Source organism: Myotis nattereri (assembly GCF_964212035.1).
Source record: "Myotis nattereri genome assembly, chromosome: 9".
NCBI lineage: Eukaryota > Metazoa > Chordata > Mammalia > Chiroptera > Vespertilionidae > Myotis > Myotis nattereri.
The window spans coordinates 42,426,625-42,452,333 of NC_138084.1; the positions used below are offsets into that span (position 1 = coordinate 42,426,625).

Consider the following 25,709-nt stretch of genomic DNA (forward strand, 5'->3'; position numbering starts at 1 on the left):
CCTCAGGAGGGGAGGGTGACAGGGCACTGGGGGACTTGGTGGGTGTGTGGGTAGGGGAGGGACACGTCTTTCTTTAGAAAGATCACCCTGGCTCCTGTGGGAAAGATGACTTGAAGGGGGAGAAATTGGAGGAGTGAACTGACCCCAAACACAGAGCCAGGGGAAGTGAATTCTGGAAAGGTTTTTGGAGGGACCCTTGCCAGGGCTTGGTGATCAACTGTGTGAGGGAATGGTGAGGGAGAGGAATGGGTCTTCACTATTAACTCTTAGTACTTCAGCGACTAAGCCCAAAGAAACAGATCTGTAATGGGTGGGGTGGGTGGCGGGCAGTCTTGGACAGACAAGGGGCTGTCACTTTTTCCAGGGGCCGCCCATGCCACTCAGTGCCTGTCGGGTAGGCTCCTTTAACACGGGAGACTTTTATGCTGTCCTTCTGCTCAGTCCAAGGGTCTCTGCATTTGTTTTCTGAGGAGTCAGGTGGCGATCTGGGGCATTAGTCCAGCTCTCAGAGAGCTGAGGGGCCAGAGTCCTGATGGGGTGGAGAGAGGAAAGGCTTTCAGGAAATGGGGAAGGAAGAAGTCTGAGGGAGCAAAGCTGTTTGAAAGCCACCGCTCTTGCCCTGGCTGGTGTGGCTCATTTGGTTGGGCATCATCCCATGCACCAAGAGATGCTGTATGATTCTGGTCAGGATTGTGGGATCGATCCCCAGTTGGGGTTGTGCAGGAGGTAGCACATTGATGTTTCTCTCTCTCCCTCTCCCTTCCTCTTTCTCACAATCAATGAAAACATTCCTTTTTTAAAGATAAAAAAAATACTACTTACATTTCTGTACCATTAAACCAAACACAGTCCTGTTGTGTTACATCCCTTGATCCTCAGGCTGATGTGGAGAACTCAGCAGAGCTGGGCCACTGCCTTCCCCAGGCAAACAGGGTTCCTAAGCTGCCATGGGAACCCAGGTGATCCAGGGTCTAATGGCAGGGCCCTTGCTGAACACAGCATAAGGGTGCTGTGGGTCCCTGGCCCTTTCTAGGAAGTAGGGACCTAAACCATTTAATTACTTTTTTTTAAAAGGTAAAATCCAGAGAGAATGAGTGGGTTCAAGCATTCTTCTCCAACTTGGGTGCTGTCCCTTAGGACCCACCTACTAACCCCAGATCTCACTCTGAACCCTCCAAGAATGGGGTGAGGAGCACCCATCTATCTCGGTGTCAGGCAGCCCCAGGACCCAGCACTGAAGGAACAGGGTCTGGCCCCATCCTTCACTGTGCAGATGGGGAGACTGAGGAGGGGGTGAAGGGAGCACGCGGCATGGGCTCGCTCCCTTAGGCCTTGCTCTCCCTAACCACAGCTTCCTCTGCAGGGACAGAAAGACATGGCCTGGAAGCTGATGCCGCCTCTGCTGCTGCTGGCCTGGTTTTCAGCCCCCGTGTGCAGTGCCAGAGACAGGACAGACCTGCTCAACGTCTGCATGGACGCCAAACACCACAAGACAAAGCCAGGCCCTGAAGACAAGCTGCATGGCCAGGTATGGCTGCAGTGGGGCTGTGGTTGGGGAGGGGACTGGTTCTGACAGGGAAGAGGACCTGAGGGTGGTGCGGGAAGGGTTGAGGGGCCAGACACCCCATGTTCTGATTACTGCTGAGAAGGTAAAGGTCGGGAGTGGTTTAGGAGGTTTTCGGGGTGGCCTCTCAGAACAGGATACCATGTCAGCAATCACATGCCATGATCACTTACTGAGTACCTACCTACCAGGTATCATGTGCTTTCTGTCCATGATCTCATTTGTGCGGTGGTCCTCTGAGGTAGGCAGATGACATTTTCCTCATGACACAAATGTGGAAACAGGCCCAGAGGAGCCTATGGACACACAGAGAACCTGGACATGACTAGCCCTCGTGGTGGGGTAGGACGGGCAGACACCTCCAGGGGTTTGGGGGAGGATGGTTTTCCTACTCTGACTATGTGCCCCTCCCATGGAGTGCTAGGGGCAAAGGAGGAGGCCTCTTATGACTGTGACACAGGACAGAGGTGCAGTACCTTCACACATCCTATAAAAAATTATGCCACTTGGTTGCATCCCTATTAGTTTCCACAGTTCCTTTTTAGAAAAAAATATTTTTTAGGCTTTCTTTTCTATCCTGGAATGAAGTTCAAAGCTACTAGAATCTATTTGCACATTTAATTTAAAAATATCAACATCATTGCAATTAGACAAGAAGAAGAAATAAAAGGCATCCAGATTGGAAAAGAAGAAGTAAAACTGTCCTTATTTGCAGATGACATGATATTATACATAAAAAACCCTAAAGACTCCATCAAGAAACTATTAGACTTAATAAATGAATTCGGCAATGTAACAGGATACAAAATTAACGCCAAGAAATCTATGGCATTTCTAGCCGAAACCGGTTTGGCTCGGTGGACAGAGCGTCGGCCTGCGGACTGAAAGGTCCCAGGTTCGATTCCGGTCAAGGGCATGTACCTGGGTTGCGGGCACATCCCCAGTAGGGGGTGTGCAGGAGGCAGCTGATCGATGTTTCTCTCTCATCGATGTTTCTAACTCTCTATCCCTTTCCTTTCCTCTCTGTAAAAAATAAATAAAATATATTTAAAAAAAAAAAAGAAAAAAAAAAGAAAAAAAAAAGAAATCTATGGCATTTCTATACACCAATAGTGAACTTACAGAAAGAGAGACTAAAAAAACAATCCCATTTACCATCGCACCAAAAAAATTAAGCTACCTAGGAATAAACTTAACTAAAGAGGTAAAAGACCTCTACTCAGAAAACTACAGGACGTTGAAAAAAGAGATAGAGGAAGACATAAACAGATGGAAGAACATACCATGTTCTTGGATTGGCAGAATCAACATCATTAAAATGTCCATACTACCCAAAGCAATCTATAAATTCAACGCACTTCCCATTAAAATACCAACGGAATATTTCACAGACCTAGAACAAACTCTCCAAAAATTCATCTGGAATAAAAAAAGACCCCAAATAGCTGCAGTGATTCTGAGAAAGAACAAAGTAGGTGGGATCTCAATACCAGATATCAAGCTGTATTACAAAGCCACTGTTCTCAAAACAGCCTGGTACTGGCACAGGAACAGACATATAGATCAATGGAATAGAATAGAGAGCCCAGAAATCGGCCCGAACCAATATGCTCAATTAATATTTGACAAAGGAGGCAAGAACATACAATGGAGCCAAGATAGTCTCTTCAATAAATGGTGTTGGGAAAATTGGACAGATACATGCAAGAAAATGAAACTAGACCACCAACTTACACCATACACAAAAATAAACTCAAAATGGATAAAGGACTTAAATATTCGACGGGAAACCATAAAAATACTAGAAGAATCCAAAAAGGCAACAAAATCTCAGACATATGCCGAAGCGATTTCTTCACTGATACAGCTCCTAGGGCATTGGAAGCTAAAGAGAAAATAAACAAATGGGACTACATCAAAATAAAAAGCTTCTGCACAGCAAAAGAAACCATCAACAAAACAACAAGAAAGCCCACTGCATGGGAGAACATATTTGCCAATGTTATCACCAATAAGGGTTTAATTTCCAACATTTACAGGGATCTCATGAAACTTAACAAAAGGAAGATAAACAATCCAATCAAAAAATGGGCAAAGGACCTAAATAGACACCTTTCAAAAGAGGACATTCAGAAAGCCAAGAGACATATGAAAACATTCTCAAAGTCACTAATCATCCGAGAGATGCAAATCAAAACAACAATGAGGTACCATCTCACACCTGTCAGAATGGCTATCATCAACAAATCAACAAACGACAAGCGCTGGAGAGGATGTGGAGAAAAAGGAACACTTGTGCACTGCTGGTGGGAATGCAGACTGGTGCAGACACTATGGAAGACAGTATGGAGTTTCCTCAAAAAACTAAAAATGGAACTCTCATTTGACCCCGTGATCCCACTTCTAGGAATATATCCCAAGAAACCAGAAACACCAATCAGAAAGGGTATATGCACCCATATGTTCATAGCAGCACAATTCACCATAGCTAAGATCTGGAAACAGCCTAAGTGCCCATCAGTAGATGAATGGATTAGAAAACTGTGGTACATCTACACGATGGAATACTATGCTGCTCTAAAAAAGAAGGAACTCTTACCATTTGCAACAGCATGGATGGAACTGGAGAGCATTATGCTAAGTGAAATAAGCCAGTCAATGAAGGAAAAATACCACATGATCTCACTCATTTATGGATAATAAAGACCATTATAAACTTATGAACAAAAATAGATACAGAGGCAGAGCTGCCTCTAACAGACTGTCAAACTACAGCGGGAAGGCTGGGGAGGGTTGGAAGGGGGGCAGGGGTAAGAGATCAACCGAAGGACTTGTATGCATGCATATAAGCATAACCAATGGACATAAGACACTGGCGGGTAGGGGAGGCCAGGGGATTGTCAAGGGCGGGGGGAAAAAAGGAGACATATGTAATACTCTTTGTAATACTTTAAGCAATAAAACAATAAAAATAAATAAATAAATAAATAACTTAAAAATAAAAATAAAAATACCAACGTGATTACCTGTAATGCGAAGAAGCAGCAATTAGAAAGCAATTTATTAAAAAAAAAAACAACAAAAAACACCTACATTTCATATGTCAATTCTCTGGTATGGCTACATTAGAAGTCATTGTGAAACAGGATATGTTTCTTTATTCACAAAATCACTCTGAATGGGGCAGCTGCAAATGAAGATTTATGCAGGAGTAATCTATTCGCAACTTAAAGACTATGACATGTTGCCATTGATGACTATTTCCTATATGTTTTTATGTTTTTATTGATTTTAGAGAGAAAGGAAGGGAAAGGGAGAGAGAGAGAGAGAGAGAGAGAGAGAGAGAGAGAGAGAGAGAACATTGATTGCTGCCTCCTGCACATCCCTATGGGGTTGAGCCCACAACAACCCAGATATGTGCCCTGACTGGGAATCCAACTGGTGACCTTTTGGTGCATGGGAAAATGCTCAACCAACTGAGCCACACCAGCAGAGGCCATTTTCTAAAATGGTAATTAGCTCCAATAATGCAAAACATATAGTACAGCCTTCCATTTCATGGTTTTCTTGTCCTGGAAAATCGGGTTTATATTAAAAACATGCTGCCGAAACCGGTTTGGCTCAGTGGATAGAGCGTCGGCCTGCGGACTGAGAGGTCCCAGGTTCGATTCCGGTCAAGGGCATGTACCTGGGTTGCGGGCATATCCCCAGTAGGAGATGTGCAGGAGGCAGCTGATCGATGATTCTCTCTCATCGATGTTTCTAGCTCTCTATCTCTCTCCCTTCCTCTCTGTAAAAAATCAATAAAATATATTTAAAAAAACAACAACAACAACAAAAACATGCTAAACTATGATGTGTCTGTTTCTAAGGTGAAGTTCAGTTTAGATTAGGAAATCATGAATGTCTTTCATTTGCTTATTTTAGCAAATGTTTCTGTGGGCCCATTATGTCTGGTACTGGCCTAACCACAGCGGGGACACAGGTCTTATTTCTTGCCAAGAATATGGTTATTCAAAAATATATTTTATTCCTGTGAACTGAAGGGTCCCGGGTTCAATTCTGATCAAGGGCACGTATCTCAGTTGCAGGCTCCATCCTGAGTCTGGGCCCATGTGGAAGGCAACCAATCCATGTGTCTCTCTCACATCAATGTTTCTCATTCTCTGTCTCTCCCCCTCCCTTCCACTCTCTCTAAAAATCAATAGAAAATATATCCTTAGGTAAGGATTAACAACAATATATATATATATATATATATATATATATATATATATATATATATATATTTGCATTGCTCACTGTCTTTCCTCCTTTACTGAAAATGTCACCTTGCAATGAGGCTTTTCAAACCACCTTACTAGTATTTTAAATTTCAACAATCACCTCATTCTCCACATACTCATTCCCTGCTGTAAACGTCCCTATATAATTGATCATATCCTTTCATATCATATTTTTTCTCTTTTAGTGACTTCCTGTCTGTCTCCCCTGACCAGAATATAAGATCCATGAACACATATTTCTGTTTGTTTTCTTGTCTGCTGTACTCCGTCTACAACAGTGGCTGGCATAGAATAGTTACTCAGTAATACATTTTTAATGAATAAATTTAAGAACTTTTTAAAGTGTTAAGGCCTGTATAAATGATAGCTTTTTGTCCTCCCAAGACAGGGTTTCTCCCAGGCTCCCACAACCCCCTAATCACACTGTTGCAACTGAGTGTCCTCCACGATAAGAGTTCCTGAGGCCAAGAACAGAGAGGTCCTCACAGTGAGCGTTTCCAGAACAACCTGCCTGGGGCTGGAGAGCAGGAACCAAGTGGGGAGAGGCTGGAGGTGGCAGAGGTTGGCGGCAGGGGCACTCAGTGCTGTGTCCTCCCCCCCAGTGCACTCCCTGGAGGAAGAATGCCTGCTGCTCTGTCAGCACCAGCCAGGAGCTGCACAAGGACACCTCCCTCCTGTATAACTTCAACTGGGACCACTGTGGCAAGATGGAGCCCGCCTGCAAGCGCCACTTCATCCAGGACACCTGTCTCTATGAGTGCTCCCCCAACCTGGGGCCCTGGATCCAGCAGGTACAGGGGTGTCCTCACCCCACCCCACCCCGCCCCACCCCAGCAGGCTTCCCTCCAGCTCAGTCAAAGCTGTGGCTGCCAACAGGCCTGGCTGAGGAACCTTCTCATATTACCTCCCACCCAGGTGAACGACAGCTGGCGCAGAGAGCGTTTCCGGAACGTGCCCCCGTGCAAAGAGGACTGTGAGAGCTGGTGGGAAGACTGCCGCACCTCCCACACCTGCAAGAGTGACTGGCACAAGGGCTGGAACTGGACCTCAGGTGAGGGCTGGGTGGGTGGGGAGATGGAGGTGGGGTTTGGGCAAAGGCGGTGTGAGGATTGGGATTGCCTGAATCTCTCTCAGGTAAGCAGGGCTGGATGTCCGTGTCTATCCTCTCTCCCCCTGCAGGATCTAACAAGTGTCCAGCTGAGGCCGTCTGTCGCACATTTGAGTCCTACTTCCCCACTCCTGCGGCCCTGTGTGAGGGCCTCTGGAGTCACTCCTACCAGGTCAGCCAACACAGCCGAGGGAGTGGCTGCTGCATCCAGATGTGGTTTGAGCCGGCCCAGGGCAACCCCAATGAAGAGGTGGCGAGGTTCTATGCCTTGGCCATGCTCCATGGGATTGGGCCTCTCCTGCTCAGCCTGGATCTGATGCTGCAACTCTGGCTCCTTGACTGAACTGCTTCCACTACTGATCCCTGGACATTTTCCTTACCTGCACCCACCCTGGGTGACCTGGGCTCAGTCCAGCTCAGCTCTCTCAATTAGCAGACTTCACAATGCCCTGGTTCTTATGCTGTGACAGTCTATTCAAATAGAGAGATCCACATGTGTCCTGTGTCTTGTAAATAATTTGGGGATGAGTGGGTTGCGGAGGGTGGGGTGAGTCAGTCCTGGGGTAGAGGGGGCGGTAGGGGGACATGCCTCATTGATTCATCATTCCTGTTGAGAGAACCAAAGAAGGACTGGGACTAGCTTGAAATTCACCAGCAAGTAGGGAGTATAAATCAATCCCTTAGTCTGGGGCTAAATTCATCATTCTTGCATCACAAGGGGACCAGGGGATTGGTGGAGGGAAGGTGGGCAGAAATTGATGGATGACCTTATCAGGCTTCTGGTGGGAAACAAGTTTCTTTCCCCTTCCTTCTCTTACCAGATGTGGTGTGGGATGGAAATATTGGTGGAGGGGTCTCAATAATGAACACCTGCATTGTTTCTTTTTTTAAAAAACAACAAATACCCCAGCCGGTGTTGCTCAAAGGTTGAGCATCGACCTATGAGCCAGTGATCATGGTTAGATTCCCCATTGTCAGGGGTCAGGGCACATGCCCCAGTTGCAGGCTGGATCCCCAGTAGCAGGTGTGCAGGAGGCAGCCGATCCATGATTCTCTCTCATCATTGACATTTCTATCTCTCTCTCCCTCTCGCTTCCTCTCTGAAATCAATAAAAATATATTTTTTAAAATGACAAATAATGTTACAATGAATAATCTTGTACATAGTAGAATATTATACTTGAATTCCAGAAGAGGAGTATGTGGATTTCTAATTTTCTAATATGGATTTTAACTTTACAGGGGTTGTGTCAATGTAACCCCCACCAGAAAAATATGAGTGTCCATTTCCTCATAGCCTTGTCAACACAGTATGGCATCAAACTTTTTATTTTCTGCTAAGTTGATAGGTGTAGTTGTCATATGCCATGTGCCTTACCATGAGAACATGGTTTCTGAAATATTTCCATATTAATCTATTGAGATCTAGTTCATACTTTTTAATTGCTGTACAATATTCTATTCTATGGATATGTTACCTTTAATTCTGTCACCTACTGATAGATAATTCAGCAAGGGAGGTTCTTTTGTGACACTGACAATTTTGCAAAGCACAGGCCACTTATTTATTTATTTTATTGTTTATTGATTTCAGAGAGGAAGGGAGAGGGAGAGAGATAGAAACATCAATGATGAGAGAGAATCACTGATTGGCTGCCTCCTGCACACCCCCTACTGGGGATTGAGCCTGCAACCCAGGCATATGCCCTTGACTGGAATCAAACCCGGGACCCTTCAGTCCATAGGTCGATGCTCTATCCACTGAGAAAACTGGCTGGGGCCGGGCCAGTTATTTTGTAAAATAGCCCTCATTTTGAATTTATCTGTTTCCTCATCACTAGATTGAGGCTGAGCATTTTGGATACAAATATCCCAAAAGCAATACTCTGTCCTTCTTGGTGCATCATAACAGGAGCCACATGGTGTCAGGTTTGCCCATCTGATGATGTTAACTGATCTTTTAGTTAATATTGCATCTTCCAGGTTTCTTTACTACTCCCCCCCCCCCTTTATAATTAATATGTATGTTGTAGGGAGATACTTTGAGAACTGCAGATATCCTCTTCATCAGTACACTTTCAGCCATCAGTTCTACTATGCAATCGACATTTTTTAAAAAAGTAAAAACAAACACCTAAAAGGTCTTGTTATATGACAGTTCCTCACCAACCCTTTAATGCTTTCCGATGGTATCTGTTGTAAAAACCAAACTTCTCTAATGGCATAGGAGGCCTTGGCCAACCCTCTACTTAGGTTACATGTCAAATTATTTCCCCTTCTACCTCCGTATATGAGCTCCATTCACACTTTTCATTTGGGGCCTTAACTTCAGCAATTCCCTCCTTGTGTTCCTAGAATGTTCTTTTATCCTCTGCAGCCTTTTCCCCTCTAGTCAGTTAGATTTCAACCTATAGTTTCCTCCTAAAATGACTTCTGAACACCTTTAAGCTCCTCTACCCCAGGCATGAGGTTTGGCCCCTGAGCCAGGGCCCTGGGCCCTCAGGGCTTCAGAAGAGACCAGCTAAGGGACGGTGAGGAACCTTCTTATCACAACCCTTTTTTAAAAATTATATATATTTTATTGATTTTTTACAGAGAGGAAGGGAGAGGGATAGAGAGTTAGAAACATCGATGAGAGAGAAACATCGATCAGCTGCCTCCTGCACACCCCCAACTGGGGATGTGCCCGCAACCAAGGTATATGGCCTTGACCGGAATTGAACCTGGGACCCTTCAGTCCACAGGCTCTATCCACTAAGCCAAACCGGTGAGGGCTATCACAACCCTTTAGTCCCCTTGTACAGATATATACCTGCTGTGTTTAGTGTCTGGCTTTTCCTTAACAAAACATACATCTAAAAGCAGGGGCCATGTCTGTGTCATTTGTGACAGATGCCTGAGCCTGGGTCAGTGCCTGCAGAGAGGATACTCAGGAAGTTAAGGAATCCGTGCACTCATACTGTCAGTCAACAGAGGCTTTCTGAGCATCCAGTCTTCTTGTCTCTATCAACAGGGAGGAAACTGAGTACCTTGCACAGTCTGGTGGGGGCAGGTAGACCTGAGAACCAATAACTCTTATTTAAAAAAAAAAAAAAAATATATATATATATATATGTGTGTGTGTGTGTGTGTGTGTGTGTGTGTGTGTGTGTATATTATTGATTTCAGAGAGGAAGGGAGAGGGAAAGAGAGATAGAAATGAGAGAGAATCATTGATCAGCTGGGTCCTGCACGCCCCATACTGGGAATCAAGCCCACAACCTGGGCATGTGCCCTGACCAGGAATCGAACTGTGACCTCCTGGTTCATGGGTCAGCGCTCAACCACTGAGCCATGGCGGCCAGGCATTAGAAAACAAGTTGCTAAGGCTTTGCTATTGGGAAGCCCAGTGTGGTGTAGTTCTGTGGAAGCCCAGAGAGGTGAGGGAAAGGCTTCCAGAGGAGTAATGTTTGCCAAGCAGAAGATGGTGGGAGGAACAGCACTCCAGGGAGAGGGTTCAGCAAGTGCAAAGGCTCAAAGGTAACAGAGGCCCAAGCAGAATTTCTAGGTGGCTAAGAAGGAAGTTGAGAGGGCCAGGGTAAGAAACGGGCCTGGAGAAGAAGCACTGGATCTGCAGTCCTGAGGCTGATGCCCTGAGTCCCTCACAGAGCTCTCCTTTCTTTGTGAAGGACGCCAGGTTTGCAATCACACTCAGATCTGAATCCTACCCCTCCTTGCTGCCTGGGAATGCCGTTCCCACAGCTGTGAGGATGAGTGAGCAGCCATTGCCTATGTGGTGGGCTGGCACTCAGGAAAAGCTCTGGTTTGTCCCACCCCCACTCCCGCCAGCCCAGAGCCCAGAGCTGTGCAGGTCAAGCAACTTCCTGTTATCTTTGTGTGACTAATCTTGCTGGTATTAAGCTTCCAGTTTAGGTGGACATTCTTGGGATTGGCTCCAAGGTGACTGCTTGACCTGTTCCCCCCTGCTGTCCAGATGGCCCCAGCACCCAGACCCCAGATTCCGAGCAGAGTGCGGAAGGAAAAAAGGATTCTACAGAAAGTAACCTCACAGAGTGATCTGATTATAAATTCCTAACTTGGGGGGGTCATGGTGGATATTTGTGCCCAGGCCTATAACATTTTAGTAAAAGGTTTATCTTTGCCTTAAGCAAGCTCTGTCCATTGTTTTTGTGTAACTGGGTTAATACACCTTTGAAATAAGTGGTAACCACCCACTTAACTTATCTGTCCTGCAATTCTATTTTAATTGTCCTGTAATCCTGTCCCACCTTGCTTTCTCTCACCTTCACGTAATCATCTTTACTTCCCTCCTTAATTTCAAATGCATAATGGAAACTGCAAAACTGTCATTCCGCAGAGCAACTGTTGTCTGTTTTGGCTCAAATAAACGCAAACAAATTCTCTACAGGTTTGGCTGTTTCTTACCTTGAACAAGGGCCTGAGGCTCAACAAGGGCAGGGACTCCCCACAGATTAGAGCTCCACTTCAACTCATCATCCATTGGCTGGTCCCTTCTGAAGCCCTCAGGGCCCAGGGCCTGGCTCAGGGACCAAACCTCATGCCTGGGGTGGAGGAGCTTAAAGCCCATAAATGATCAGCTCTTGGGGCCGGAATGGAGGATGAGGAGCAGGAGCAAGTCCCATCCTGAGGTCTTTTCACTGGTCATTCTCTAATCAGGAGCAGGCTGAGCTGGGCTTATGAAGTCAGGAGGGAGCCTGAGGGCTCCAGTGGCCCTCTGCCTGCTGAGATCTTCAGAGAGCTTAACCCTCCCAGGCTGCTGTCACAGGATTCAGATAAGGCTGGCTGGACAAAAAAATCAGCTTGGCTGATTTTCCTCCAACAATCTGATAACTGGAATGGCCAGCCGAGGTTTTTGTCCTGGGGTCCTATCTCTTGAAGCCAAAGAATGAGATCTCAGACCAGAAGATTTAAGCAAAAACGTGGAAAATTTATTGCAAGCAGATTCAGACTCCTCACACGGGAAGGGGGACCAATAATGGGTTGCCCATGAAGCCTTGTCGTCTAGGGGTATATTTTTGCTACAAGCCTGCTCTATATCTACTCCTGTAGTGTAGCCACCTGATTGATTCCTTCCATTGTTCTTGCCCAGCAATGGACCTGAACTTTCCCTGTTCCTATGCGTTAGTTCACTTTATTGTTGCAACCCGTCCCTAGTTCCATATACCTCCCACTCCCAGTCTAAAAACATTTTGTTATTCCCGCATGGTTGGTTTCTGTGATTAGGCTGCTCAAACTGCTGTGTCTGCCCTGCCTATGTTCCACCTGCCTTTGTTTTCCACTGGACCCCTACCCTGCCTGCGGGCGTGTCAAGCTAAGCCAGCCGTGGGCAAACTATGGCCCGCAGGCCGGATCCGGCCCTTTGAAATGAATAAAAAAAAAAAAAAAAAAAAAAAAAGACCGTACCCTTTTATGTAATGATGTTTACTTTGAATTTATATTAGTTCACACAACACTCCATCCATGCTTTTGTTCCGGCCCTCCGGTCCAGTTTACGAACCCATTGTGGCCCTGGAGTCAAAAAGTTTGCCCACCCCTGAGCTAAGTCCTTTCAAATCCATCTGCCTCCTCTGATTCTCCGGCCCCCTCCTGCTCCAGGGACCCAGACCTGTGGCCTTCCAGGAGGTATTGGGATTCCATCTTTCCTAAACTTCCACTGCCATCCACAGGCTGATGGCTCCCACATCTGCATCCAAGCTGGACTCTTCCCTTGGGCTTTTGCCTCTGCAACCACCCTCCCCTGGGTGGCCCGCAGGCACCCTGACAAAACCAAGCTCAGTATTTCCTCCTGCCCAAGTCTGCTCTTCCCTCTTCTCTTCCCCCACCAGTGATATCACCACAGCCTAAGGGAGTGAAAAAGGGAAGGCTTCTCTCCTTGGCTGGGAATGGTGGGATCTAAATTAGACCAGACTCTTTGATGCTGTAGAAAGGATACCTGTGTAACCCGGGCCAGGAAGCTCAGTTGGTTAGAGCATTGTCCCAATACACTAAGGTTGCTGTTTGATCCCAGGTCAGGGCACTTATAAGAAGCAACCAATGAATGCATAAATAAGTGAAACAACAAAATTGATGTTTCTCTCTCTCTCTCTGTTTCTCCCTCTCTCTCTCTCCCTCTCTCTCCCTCCCTCTCTCTCAAATCATTATAAAAAAATCTTTAAGGGGTACCTGTGTAGGTGGGTGAGTGAGTAGGACATAGCAGGAGAATTGGAATTTTGGAACAACGGAGGCTCTGGCTATCAAGTGAACACCTGTGATGCTGCAACTGGAGGTAAAGGATGTATGGGGTTGATGAGGTTGGAGGAGTTGGTGGCTAAGTTGGGGACATGGGAGCTCTTTGCTCTGTACAGCTGACTGTGAGGTCAGAAGCCTGCACTCCAGCCCTTGCCCTGCAACTGGTTCTGTCCTGGGAACCTTTCCTTTTTTTTCTGCCAAAGCCCATTTGGATATTTATAACATCATTTGCGGACCAAACAAAATTATCAACTAAAAAATTAGCCTGCTATATTTGGTCAAACATTTAATTAACTCACTCCTAATGCCTTGGTAAGAGCCAGACCAAATGATTTTTTGGGTCTTATATGGCCCATGGACCAGATGATCCCCACCCCTGTTAAAGGTTCCCAGCAACTCTGCTGCAGTTTTATCAAATCTGAGTTTTTGGAAGAAAATGGGGTAAGTGGGGCTTGGGGAATGGCCTTAGGCCATTATTATTATTATTATTATTATTAATTATTATTATTATTATTACTGTTGTTGTTGTTACTAGAGGCCCAGTGCATGAATTCATGCATGGGTGGGTTCCAACCAGCCTGCCCTGATTGGGGCCCATCATCCGGCAGGGGGGAGGGGCCGAGGGTGGTTGGTGGGTGGGCACTGCCCCCTGGTCAAACTCCCTGTCAAACTCACATCGAGGGGACAATTTGCATATTAGCCTTTTATTATATAGGATTATTATTATTATTATTATTATTATTATTATTTCTCCCCCACCCCCATGGAGTCCTGGCTGGTGACAATAATTAACTGCTGAGTGGCCTTCGCCCGATCCCAGGCTCCGCTCCTGGGCCACATTCCCACTGCCTGACGGACTGCCGTCTCCTAGGCTACTAAACCCCAGCCATTCCTGAAGTAAGGCAAGGGCAAGGAACTGGAAAGCAGAGCAGACGCCTGAGCGGCACGGAGAGCCACCTCCACTCCCAGGTATGCCACTCCCCACCCATCACAGGTACTCCCAGCATGAGTTAAAGGATTTGCTAGACTGGGAGGGTCCACTTTGCCTAAAGTGCTAAGATTCTGGCAGTGGAGACGGAGGCCCAGAGCAGAGCAAGGCCTGCCCAAGGTTAAAGTACAAGTTAGTGTCCATCCCCGAACTAGAACCCCGAGCTCTTGCCTTTCAGCCGAGCACCGAGCTCTCAGTGCTTTAAGTCTGGGGCCCTGGTGTGTGTGTGTGTGTGTGTGTGTGTGTGTGTGTGTGTGTGTGTGTTGAGGGTGATGGTTGTTGTTGGTGGGGTCACACCTGATCCAAGAGCTGAAGCTGAGCCTAGGAAAGTGAGGAAGGGTTTGTGGAGGGACAGAGCAGGCTCAGAGAGGAAGAGGCCTCTGGCTCTGGAAAGCAGCCACAGTAAGAAAAGCTACTGATTGACCAGGTGGGATCCAACAGAACCTGGAGAAAGGGCTTTCTCACCCCCCTGCCAGGACTCTACATCAGTTGCACCCATGACAGCCTCAGCATAGAGAAGGCACAGGGGCCCCAAGCGGAAGGAGCTCTGGACCTGAGGATCCCAGAGTCAGTCTTGGGTGGTCCCAGACTTGGAGCACATCTTTTAAACTGTGCCCAACTGATGCCTCAATCTGTGCTCAGCTGGCCATCATGTGTTGGGAGTCTCCTCCCCATAACGCCCCCTCCCCAGACATGTAATCCTCAGATGAGAAAACTAAGCCTCAAGATAATTGAGTTATTTCCCCCTAAGATCAAGTAGGAGGTGAGTGTGAGGGCTGGGATTGTGGGCAGGCTGATCGGAAACCCTGAGCCCTAAATTGCTAGACTTTGTTTCCCCAGGGAGCCTGATTGGAAGAATCACCTGGTGGTCCCCAAGAGTACAGATTGGGTCCTGAATGAATGAGTTAGCAAATGAAAGCATGAATGAACACTGGAATAAATAGAGTAGCAGAATATGGTTGTGGAAGGGTATGGGGTGTGGACAAAACAGGGGGGTTCTTTGGAAAGTAACTTCACAGGGTGACCTGATGAATTCCTAACTAGGCAGGTCATATATAACTTCTTTACTAAAAAGATTATCTTTGCCTTAGGCAAATCTGTTCCTTGTTTCTGTGTAACTAGATTAACACCCTCTGGAATGCACTTTTCAGACCCCTCCTTCTAATAATACCTGACAATTCTTTCAGACCCCCCTTCTAAAGTTTGTAAGAGGTAATCTGATCGCCACCTTGCCTTCTTCCACCTTCATGTAACCTTTCTTACCTTCCCACCTTAATCATAAAAGACTGCGAATTTATTTTTCAAAGCATTTTTTTTCATTCTGTTGAGATCTTGCTTCTAGGCATATCCTCTGACTCAAATGAACTCTTACAAAATTCTCAACAGGTTTGGATGTTTCTTAGGTCGACAGAGGGAAGGAGTGGGGAGGAGGAGAAGGAGGAGAGCTAGGTGGGAAGTCAGTTCCAAGTTTCCCAGAGCCCTGTTGGGCAGAGTCAGCCTAGAGCAGGGGTGGGCAACCCCTGGCACACGTGCCAAACATGGCACGCCAGTAACTTTTGCTGGCACGTGAAACCCTCTCTTATAATCTTCCATTTACAATTTTTTTTTCTTAATATCGACTTTTTTATTTTTCAGATAAATTCCGTGTAGGTGCATCTTAGATAAATAAATAATTTTACATAACAAGTTATCTTAAAGACCATAGACGTGGATTGACGAGAGGGGAAGAGCAATTTCTACGCCTCTGCCTTAACTCTCCCTGCCTTCCTAGATCCGATCAGTGTTTTGATTTCATCCACAAACGCTTGTCAATCTTTGTTCTCAGTGATGAATTTTGTTAAGTCTCGTAATAGGAGTAGCCCGACAGATGAAAGTAGTAGCTCGTGCATATCTCTGAAGGTCACGAAATATAAACCTGATGTAAAATCTCTGTCATCAGTGATGCAGCAGCAAAAGTTCCACTGATAATACCAAACGGAGTCATAAAGTTTTCTGTCGGACTATCAGTGTACATGTATACATTAAAAAATACATGTATTGCCCTAACCGTTTGGCTCAGTGGATAGAGTGTCAGCCTGCGGACTGAAGGGTCCCAGGTTTGATTCTGGTCAGGGGCATGTACCTTGGTTGCGGGCACATCCCCAGTAGGAGGTGTGCAGGAGGCAGCTGATTGATGTTTCTCTCTCATCGATGTTTCTAACTCTCTATCCCTCTCCCTTCCTCTCTGTAAAAAAATCAATAAAATATATTTTAAAAAAACATGTATTTTTCATCATCATATACTGTGTTTTTGTCATTCGAATGAATTTTATTATTTCTTCAAGGTTCTTCACATACGTATACCTTAAGAGATATCAAGTAGGCGTAACATGTTCTCAAAAAATTAGGGTTGGCATGCAGAAGAATTTTGAGTCAGAGATTTTGCTGGTTTTGGCACGCACTCACAAAAAGGTTGCCCACCCCTGGCCTAGAGGCTACTCAACTCAGGTCCTGTCCATGAGGCCCAGGCATGACACCTGAGTTCTACAGGAGATGGGTGTAATGTGGAGGCGAGGCAACTTGGTGAGCAGGGGGCGCATAAAGCTTTAGGAGCTGTGGGAAATGAGTGTTTTAGGAGGGCCAGGCATCTGCTGACCAGGAGGCTGAGGGAACAGTTACCTCCCAAAGCTCAGTGTCTGAGGCTAGAGGACTGAGGTGCCACAAAGGCTGAGTGGAGGCCACCTCTGTGGTCGGAGGCTCAGGAGCCTCCCCCAGGGACTGTCCAGCCGGCTGCCAATGCCCACCCACCAAGCCTCTGTACCCTGCGACCTCCCTCAGGCTACATGGGCTCTGGGAGAGGCCAAATGATAGGCTGGAAGGAGCTAGAAGCAAACTTTTTAATAATATTATTATTACTTGAGAGAGAAAGAAAGAGAAACATTGATTTGTCATTCCAGTTATTTGTGCATTCATTGGTTGGTTCTTGTATGTGCCCTGACCGGAATGGAATCCGCAACCTTGGCATATGGAGACTATGCTCTAATTATCTGAGCTACCTGGCCAGGTGGAACCGAGGCTTTGTTTAAAAAAACAACACATAGGTCTGCAGTTTATCTGGAGCCCTAAAATGAAGATATTGTAAACTTTTACACAGTCATTTGGTGTAAAAAAAAAATCTGTCCTGAAAATTAATGTGAGGTGACAATAGTTTTTATTTATCCCACCGGTGTAACTATTTCACCAGAGTGAGTGCCTGATCGCTGAGTGTATGTAAATCCTACTACCTGATTTTGTGTTACCTTTTATAAAATCCTAAAAAAGATTGTGAACAAGGGATTGGGGACCTATGTTATCTCCTGGCTATTTCTGCATATTTCCCACCCCACCCCTAGGCTTAGTGTATGTATCACTTGTTTCTCATGACCGCGTGGAGAAGACAGGGAGGCCCCACCCAGAACTCTCCCAGAAGATGGCGTCTGGTCCCACCCCTCATTGAGGCCGGAAAGACTGAGGAGTGGGGGTAGGGTGTAAACTTCCTGGAGGCTCCACCTACCTGGATCTGTTCATATACCTTGAGGCCCCACCTCCACTTTACTTGGTGTCACTGACTACAGCTCTTCCTTCAGGGACTGACATGGCTCGGAAGATGACAACACGGCTGTGGCTCCTTCTGGTGTGGGGGGCCGAAGTATGGGCAGCCGGGCCCAGGACTGAGCTTCTCAATGTCTGCATGAATGCCAAGCACCACAAGGAAAAGCCAAGCCCGGAGGACAAGCTGCATGAGCAGGTGGACCGAGGTGGAGGAGGGGTGGTCTGTGGGGAGGAACTGACTCAGTTGAAAAAAAGCCGGAAATGAAAGGTTAAACACTCCCTATGCCTGAGGAGACAGATTTTCGGACCTAGACAGACTTTGGTCTATAGTGACGGTTCTTTTTTTTTAAGATTTCAAGCTTCTATCATTAATATATTATTGATTTCAGAGAGGAAGGGAGAGGGAGAGAGAGAGATAGAAACATCAGTGATGGGAGAGACTCACTGATCGGCTGCTTTCTGCATGCCTCACACCGGATGGAGATCGAGGCCGCAACCTGGGCATATGTCCTGACCAGGAATCCAACCGTGACCTCCTGGTTCATAGGTTGATGCTCAACCACTGAGCCAACTGGCCAGGCTATAGTGCTGGTTCTTAAACTCTGCTCCAGGGGACCCCTGGGAGACTTAAAGAGGCAGTCAGGGTACTTGGGAGACCTGGGAGGAAACCTAAGATTCTAAGCATCCCAGGGACTGTGGGCACCCATTCTCCACATTTCCCAGCCCACATCCCACTCCCCATTTTGTCATTTGTAATTTGTTCTTCCCTGTGTGATTTTTTAAATATAGTTTTTTTGTTGATTTCAGAAAGGAAAGGAGAGGGAGAGAGATAGAAACATCAGTGATGACAGAGAATCATCAATTGGCTGCCTCCTGCATGTCCCCTACTGGGGATCAAGCCTACAACCCAGACATGTGCCCTGACCAGGAATCGAACTGTGACCTCGTGGTTCACAGGTCGACACTCAGCCACAGAGCCATGCTGGCTGGGCTCCCTGTGTGATTTTTGTCATCAGAATAAAAATCTAATCTCTGACCGGGTAGCACAGTTGGTTGGAGCATTGTCCCCGTACTATGCCAAGGTTTGGAGTTCCATCCTCAGTCAGGGCACATACAAGAATCAACCAATTGAATGTGTAAATAAGTGGAATAACAAATCTCTCGCTCTCCCCCCCCCCCCCCTTTAAAAAACAAAAAGACTAGCAATCTGAGAGATCTATTTTTTAAAAATCTAAAAAAACTAATCTGGCAGCTATTTGTTTAACATAAACTTTGCGCCTGTGTTGCCAATACATTGTCAACAGCTCAGCTTCTTAGGCTGTTGGTTTTCTGTCTTACACAAATCAGGAAGCAGGCCAGAGAGGAGCCTGGGAAGTGACACTGGGGAGACCCCTCCTAGGGGTTGATTTTTGTTGTTGTTTTTCCTCCCCTGAGAATATTTTCCCATTGATTTTTAGAAGGAGTGGAAGGGAGGGGGAGAGACCGAGAGAAACATCTATGCAAGAGAGACACATCGATTGGTTGCCTCCTGCATGTGCCTGACTAGGGCCAGGGATTGAGTCTGCAACCAAAGTACGTGGCCTTGACCAGAATCAAACCTGGGACACTTCAGTCCACAGCCCACAATGCTCTGTTCATTGAGCCAAAAATGGCTAGAGCTCAGAGGTTGATTTTGATTTCAGTTTAGACTGGGAACAACCTCTCCAAGGATCTGAGAAGATGACGTATACACTGCACATAGTGACTTCTTTTCTGCCGGCCCCAAACAGCTCAAGAAAAGAGGGTCTCCCAGTGATGAGGCTGGGAATGAGGCACCTTGATTCATGTATCTAGCAAACATTTCCGCTGGGGAGGTCTACCTATGACAATTATTATGTTACACCCCTTTAATAACCAGAACCAACCTAAACATTTTTAAAATATATTTTTACTAGAGGCCTGGTGCATGAAATTCGTGCACTGGGGCGGGGGGGGGGGGGACACGCTGTCCCTCAGTCCAGCTTGCACCCTCTCCAATCTGGGATCCCTCTCACAATCCAGGACTGCTGGATCCCAACTGCTCACCTGCCTGCCTGCCTGCCTGCCTGATTGCTCCTAACTGCTTCTGCCTGCCAGTCTGATCACCCCCTAACCACTCCCCTGCCAGACTGATCGATGCCTAGCTGCTTCCCTGCTGGCCTGATCACCCCCAACTGCCCTCCCCTGCTGGCCTGATTGCCCCTAACTGCCCTCCCCTGCTGGACATCTTGTGGCAGCCATCTTGTGACCACATGGGGGTGGCCATCTTGTGCGAGGGCATGATGGTCAATTTGCATATTACCTTTTTATTATATAGGATTAATTTCAAAGAGGAAGGAAGAGGGAGAGAAAGAGATAGGAACATTAATGATGAGAGAGAATCATCAATTAGCTGCCTCCTGCACGCTCCCCAATGGGGATCGAGCCTGCAGCCCAGGCATGTGCCCCTGACCAGAATCGAACCTGAGACCCTTCAGTCTGAAGGCCAACACTCTATCCATTGAGCCAAACCAGCCAGGGCTGGGGTTTTTTCTCTCTCTTTTTTTTTTAAAAAAATATATTTTATTGATTTTTTACAGAGAGGAAGGGAGAGAGATAGAGAGCTAGAAACATCGATGGGAGAGAAACATCGATCAGCCGCCTCCTGCACATCTCCTACTGGGGATGTGCCCGCAACCCAGGTACATGCCCTTGACCGGAATCGAACCTGGGACCTTTCAGTCCGCAGGCCGACGCTCTATCCACTGAGCCAAACCGGTTTTGTCGTTTTTTTTTTCTTTATAATGTTGGCATCATATTGATTTTTTTTAAAAATGTTTAGGTTGGGCCATAGCTGGTTTGGCTCAGTGGATAGAGCATCGGCCTTTGGACTGAAGGGTCTCAAGTTCGATTCTGGTCAGGGGCACATGCCTGGGTTGCGGGCTTGATCCCCAGTGGGTGTGCAGGAGGCAGCCAATCAATGGTACTCTCTCATCATTGACGTTTCTATAGCTCTCTCCCTCTCTATTCTTCTCTGAAATCAATAAAAATATATTTAAAAAACAAAAACAAAACAAAGGGAAGTCACTTGTAATATGCATTCCAATATGTAAATGTCCATTAGGATCTCATCCGCAGGTAATTATCTCAGTCCCAGTTGTGCTTGTGAGTGACTTAGCAATAGCTGGCAGTGCAGACTAACTACAGGTAGTGGTGTAACTTGGGTACTTCTAGCAGCATTGACATGAACTTTTTCAGCCTATATATATACTTTAAGTGCACATTTTATTATTTTGTTTATACTACATTCTAGGCCATTGGTTCTATTCATTCAATAAGAATGTATTGAGTGCGGTCAAACTTTGTTTCCCAAACGTCTCCCATCTTGAACAATTCGGTTTTAGACCAACTGAAAATATGTCTCCGTTGTTGAACCAAACTTCAGTTTGAGACCTGACAACCCTTTCATGCTGATACCTCAGCTTGACAAAAAGCAGCTCTCAGGCAACAAACAAAGGAGAGAAGAATGCTTTTGTTGCTGGCGGAAAATGATGATTAGCATAATTTTAAAACATAAAAAGGCCATCAACAATGCTAATGCAGCCCTAGCTGGCTTGGCTTGGGGTAGGCAGGGACTGAAGGGTCCCAGCTTCAATTCCAGATCTAGGGCTGGGACCATGGTTGCAGGCTTGATCCCAGCCCTGGTTGGGGCACGTGTGGGAGGCAACCAATCAATGGGTCTCTCTCATTCTGTCTCTCTCCTTCCCTTCCACTCTCTCTAAAAACTAATGGGTGAGATCATGTGGTATTTATCTTTCACTGACTGGCTTATTTCTCAGCATTTGTGGAATATAAAGAACATTATAAACTGATGAACAAAAATAGATACAGGGGCAAAGAAGCATCGAACAGACTGTCAAACTCCCAGCGGGAAGGCAGGGGAGGGTTGGGGGTGCAGGTAAAAGTTCAACCAAAGAATTTATATACATGCATATAAGCATAACCAATAGATACAAGACACTGGGGCGGGGGGGGGGGGGGGGGTGAGGTGAGGGGAGGACATGTGCCAGAGGTGGGGGGGTGGAGGATGGGGGGTAGGGGAGGCCAGGGGGGAGGTCAATGGGGGAAAAAAGGAGACATATGTACTACTATTTGTAATACTTTAAACAATAAAATTAAATTTAAAAAAATAATAGGAAAAATATCCTGGGGTGAGGATTAACAACAAAAAAATTAAATTATTTTTTTTATTTTTTATTTTTTAAAATATATTTTATTAATTTTTCACAGAGAGGAAGGGAGAGGGATAGAGAGTTAGAAACATTGGTCAGCTGCCTCCTGCACATCTCCCACTGGGGATGTGCCCACAACCAACGTACGTGCCCTTGGCCGGAATCGAACCTGGGACCTTTCAGTCCGCAGGCCGAGGCTCTATCCACTGAGCCAAACCCGTTAGGGCCAAAAAAATTAAATTAAAAAAAGTAGTGCTGATGTTGCTAAGGGTGTGCAAGAAGGGGTGGTTTGATAAATTTTAGAAAAGAAATGTTTATAGATTAAGCAGTACATTAGACATGTACTTTATATAAGAAAGTTTAAAACAGGGAATCATTTGGGGGTCTGGAGTGGATTAATTGAATTTACATTATTTCTAATGGGAAACAATGATTCGGTATTCTAACAATCGTTTCTCAAACAGGCTTCAGAACGAATTAAGTTCGAGAACCGAGGTTCCATTGTATTCATTTAATTAGAACTATTCTGGGGTTAGAATTGATTTAACTTGCTTCCTCACCTCCTGGTCTTTGTTACCAAATCAACGAGGCTTAATTGGACCATTCTACAAAATTGCAATTTCCCATTCCTCTCCCCTGCTTTGTTTTTTCCAAAGCATTTATCCTTGAGAAGTTTTTCTTGCTTTGTCCCCAGTTCCTAGAAAAGTGTTTGGTTAAGAGTAAGAATAAGCTCAATAAAGATTTGAATTGCCGAAACCAGTTTGGCTCAGTGGATGGAGAGTCAGGCTGCGGACTGAAGGGTCCCGGGTTCGATTCCGGTCAAGGGCATGTACCTGGCTTGCGGGCACATCCCCAGTAGGAGATGTGCAGGAGGCGGCTGATCGATGTTTCTCTCCCATCGATGTTTCTAGCTCTCTATCTCTCTTCCTTCCTCTCTGTAAAAAATCAATAAAATATATTTAAAAAATAATCAAAAATAAAGATTTGAATTAATTTTTTAATGACTACATCTCCCCAAGAGAGGGCCCCCCAACAGTAACTATTTCCCTGAAAGACCAGCTGCACTGGGAGACTAAGGGTTCAAATGGGAGAAGCTGCCGGTGATGATATTCTGTGCTGGGCCTGGGACTGTCCTGTGTCTTCCCCACCCAGTGCAGTCCCTGGAAGAAGAACGCCTGTTGCTCTGTCAACACCAGCCAGGAAGCCCATAAGGATGTCTCCTACCTGTACAGATTCAACTGGGACCACTGCGGCCCGATGAAACCCGCCTGCAAGCGCCACTTCATCCAGGACACCTGCCTGTATGAGTGCTCCCCCAACCTGGGGCCCTGGATCCAGGAGGTATGAGTTCCTCCCCATGCCTGCTTCCCAGACATCTCCTCGTCCTGCCTCTGCAGCTCGGGGGCTCTTTAGGGCCGGGCTACTGAGAATCCTGAGCCTGAGTCCTTTTCCCCTACTGACATCTCCCAGGTGGACCAGAGCTGGCGCAGAGAGCGGATCCTGGACGTGCCCCTGTGCAAAGAGGACTGTGAGAGCTGGTGGGAAGACTGCCGCACCTCCTACACCTGCAAGAGTAACTGGCACAAGGGCTGGAACTGGACCTCAGGTGAGAGCCTGGTGGGTGGGGCGAGAGGGGGAAAGTGCGGGTGTGAGATGGGTATATGAAGGGATAGAGTTGTGAAGTTGGCAGAACCAGAGAGAGTTCTGGGCCCAATGGCTAAAGGCCTTCCATCCTCCCACAGGGTCTAATGAGTGCCCGGTGAAGGCTGCCTGCCACCGCTTTGATTTCCACTTCCCCACGCCTGCTGCTCTGTGCAATGAAATCTGGAGTCACTCCTACAAAGTCAGCAACTACAGCCGAGGCAGTGGCCGCTGCATCCAGATGTGGTTTGACCCGGCACAGGGCAACCCCAACGAGGAGGTGGCCAGGTTCTATGCTGAGACCATGAATGGAGCTGGGCTCTATGGGGCCTGGCCTCTCCTGCTTGGCCTGGCCCTAATGCTGCTCCTGCTGCTCAGCTGAGCTCCTTTTACCTTCTGATACCTGTTCATCCCCAAGCAGTTCAGCCCCACGGCTCAGCTCCCATGGCCAGAGCTCTGTCAAACAGTTTGAATAAACTAGTTACCCCGCAGGTGACTTGCAAATTATTTGGGTCTGAATAGGAATGTGACTTCTGCTTCCCTGTTTCCATTGACTGAGACTTGGTCAGTTCCCAGCTCTGACACTTGCTAGGAATTTGCCAGACACTTAACTATTCTTCTAATCAAGGACATATTCACAGCTTTCAATTTCATTTTTCACTGTAGAGTCAGGCCCAGGACTTTGTCATTTGAATTGGACCAAAGCCTTCCAGGGTTGACTATTCTGTCCTGAGCGCAGTAGAAGAGAGGGAATGGGAGTGACCAGCATGTTCTGGATGCTGGCTGGGAAGAGGTGAAGGGGGCCAGCAAGAGCCATACTTCTCTACAGCTAATACCCTCAAAACACTACCTGCCAGGCATTGTCCTAAATGCTTTATATTTATTCCCATAGGGTGTAGATACTATTGTTTGCATTTTACGTGTGTGAACACAGGCCCATAAATTAAGGGACATGATCAAAGCCATCCCCTGCATAAGAGCTGGGCTTGCACTCCAGGCAATCTGGCTGTTGAGAACACACTCTTTCCTTTGTGAAGTGGGTAAATGTGTTTATCTTAAAGGGATACAGGACCCACACCAGACCAGAGGAGCTGGGCCTGAGCTGCTCTGGCAGAGCTGGACTGGATCCCAGTCCTAGAACAGGTTCCAAACCAATGATTTGACAGATATGTAGGCAGTGATCTCACATTAAGTATAGTTCGTATGCTGTAAAAAAGAAGGAACTCTTACCATTTGCAACAGCATGGATGGATCTGGAGAGCATTATGCTAAGTGAAATAAGCCAGTCAATGAAGGAAAAATACCACATGATCTCACTCATTTATGGATAATAAAGGCCATTATAAACTTATGAACAAAAATATATACAGAGGCAGAGCTGCCACGAACAAACTGTCAAACTACAGCGGGAAGGCTGGGAAGGGTTGGGGGACAAGAAGGGGGCGGGGGTAAGAGATCAACGGAAGGACTTGTATGCATGCATATAAGCATAACCAATGGACTTAAGACACTGGTGGGTAGCGGAGGCCAGGGGATTGTCAAGGGCGGAAAAAAGAAAGGAGACATATGTAATACCCTTTGTAATACTTGAAGCAATAAAACAATTTTTTAAAAAAAGTATAGTTTGTAGCAGTTGTAATAAGCTGGGTTATGTTACAGTACCATCCCTGAGATCTCAGTGGCTTAACACAACTAACATTTCTTGCTTAAGCTACAGTGATTAAAAGTGGGTTGTCAGGGGGATACTGCTGGGCACTCAGCAAGGCAGGTTGATGGAGGCTCCATCTGGTCACACTTTTATGAGACAGGAATAGGGAACTTGGTGAAATCCACCCCGGCAGTTAAAACTTCCACCCATCACTTATATATATTTCAAAGAGGAAGGGAGAGGGAGAGAGAGAAGTATCAATGTTGAGAGAGAATCATTGATCAGCTGCCTCTTGCATACCTGCTCCTGGGGATTGAGCTAGCAACTAGGGCATGTACCCTAATCAGGAATTAAACCATGACCCCTTGGTTCATAGGTCAATAGTCAACCACGGAGCCACACTGGCGTGGCACCCACCTATCACTT

The 25,709-nt window shown here is 46.4% G+C and overlaps 1 protein-coding gene across 1 annotated transcript; it reads left to right on the forward strand.

Annotated features, from left to right (window-relative positions):
• Window positions 1-1,375: 1,375 nt before the first annotated feature.
• LOC308525489 (uncharacterized protein) lies at window positions 1,376-24,117 on the forward strand (the record flags this gene model as incomplete). The annotated part of the gene is made up of 11 exons (XM_081100303.1): window positions 1,376-1,528; window positions 6,453-6,641; window positions 6,766-6,901; window positions 7,030-7,290; window positions 10,932-10,997; window positions 13,593-13,648; window positions 14,110-14,176; window positions 17,801-17,961; window positions 23,147-23,335; window positions 23,465-23,600; window positions 23,737-24,117. The coding sequence occupies 11 exons, from the start codon at window positions 1,376-1,378 to the stop codon at window positions 24,015-24,017; spliced, it is 1,695 nt and encodes a 564-aa protein (XP_080956429.1). The 3' UTR covers window positions 24,018-24,117.
• Between the last annotated feature and the right edge of the window lie 1,592 nt (window positions 24,118-25,709).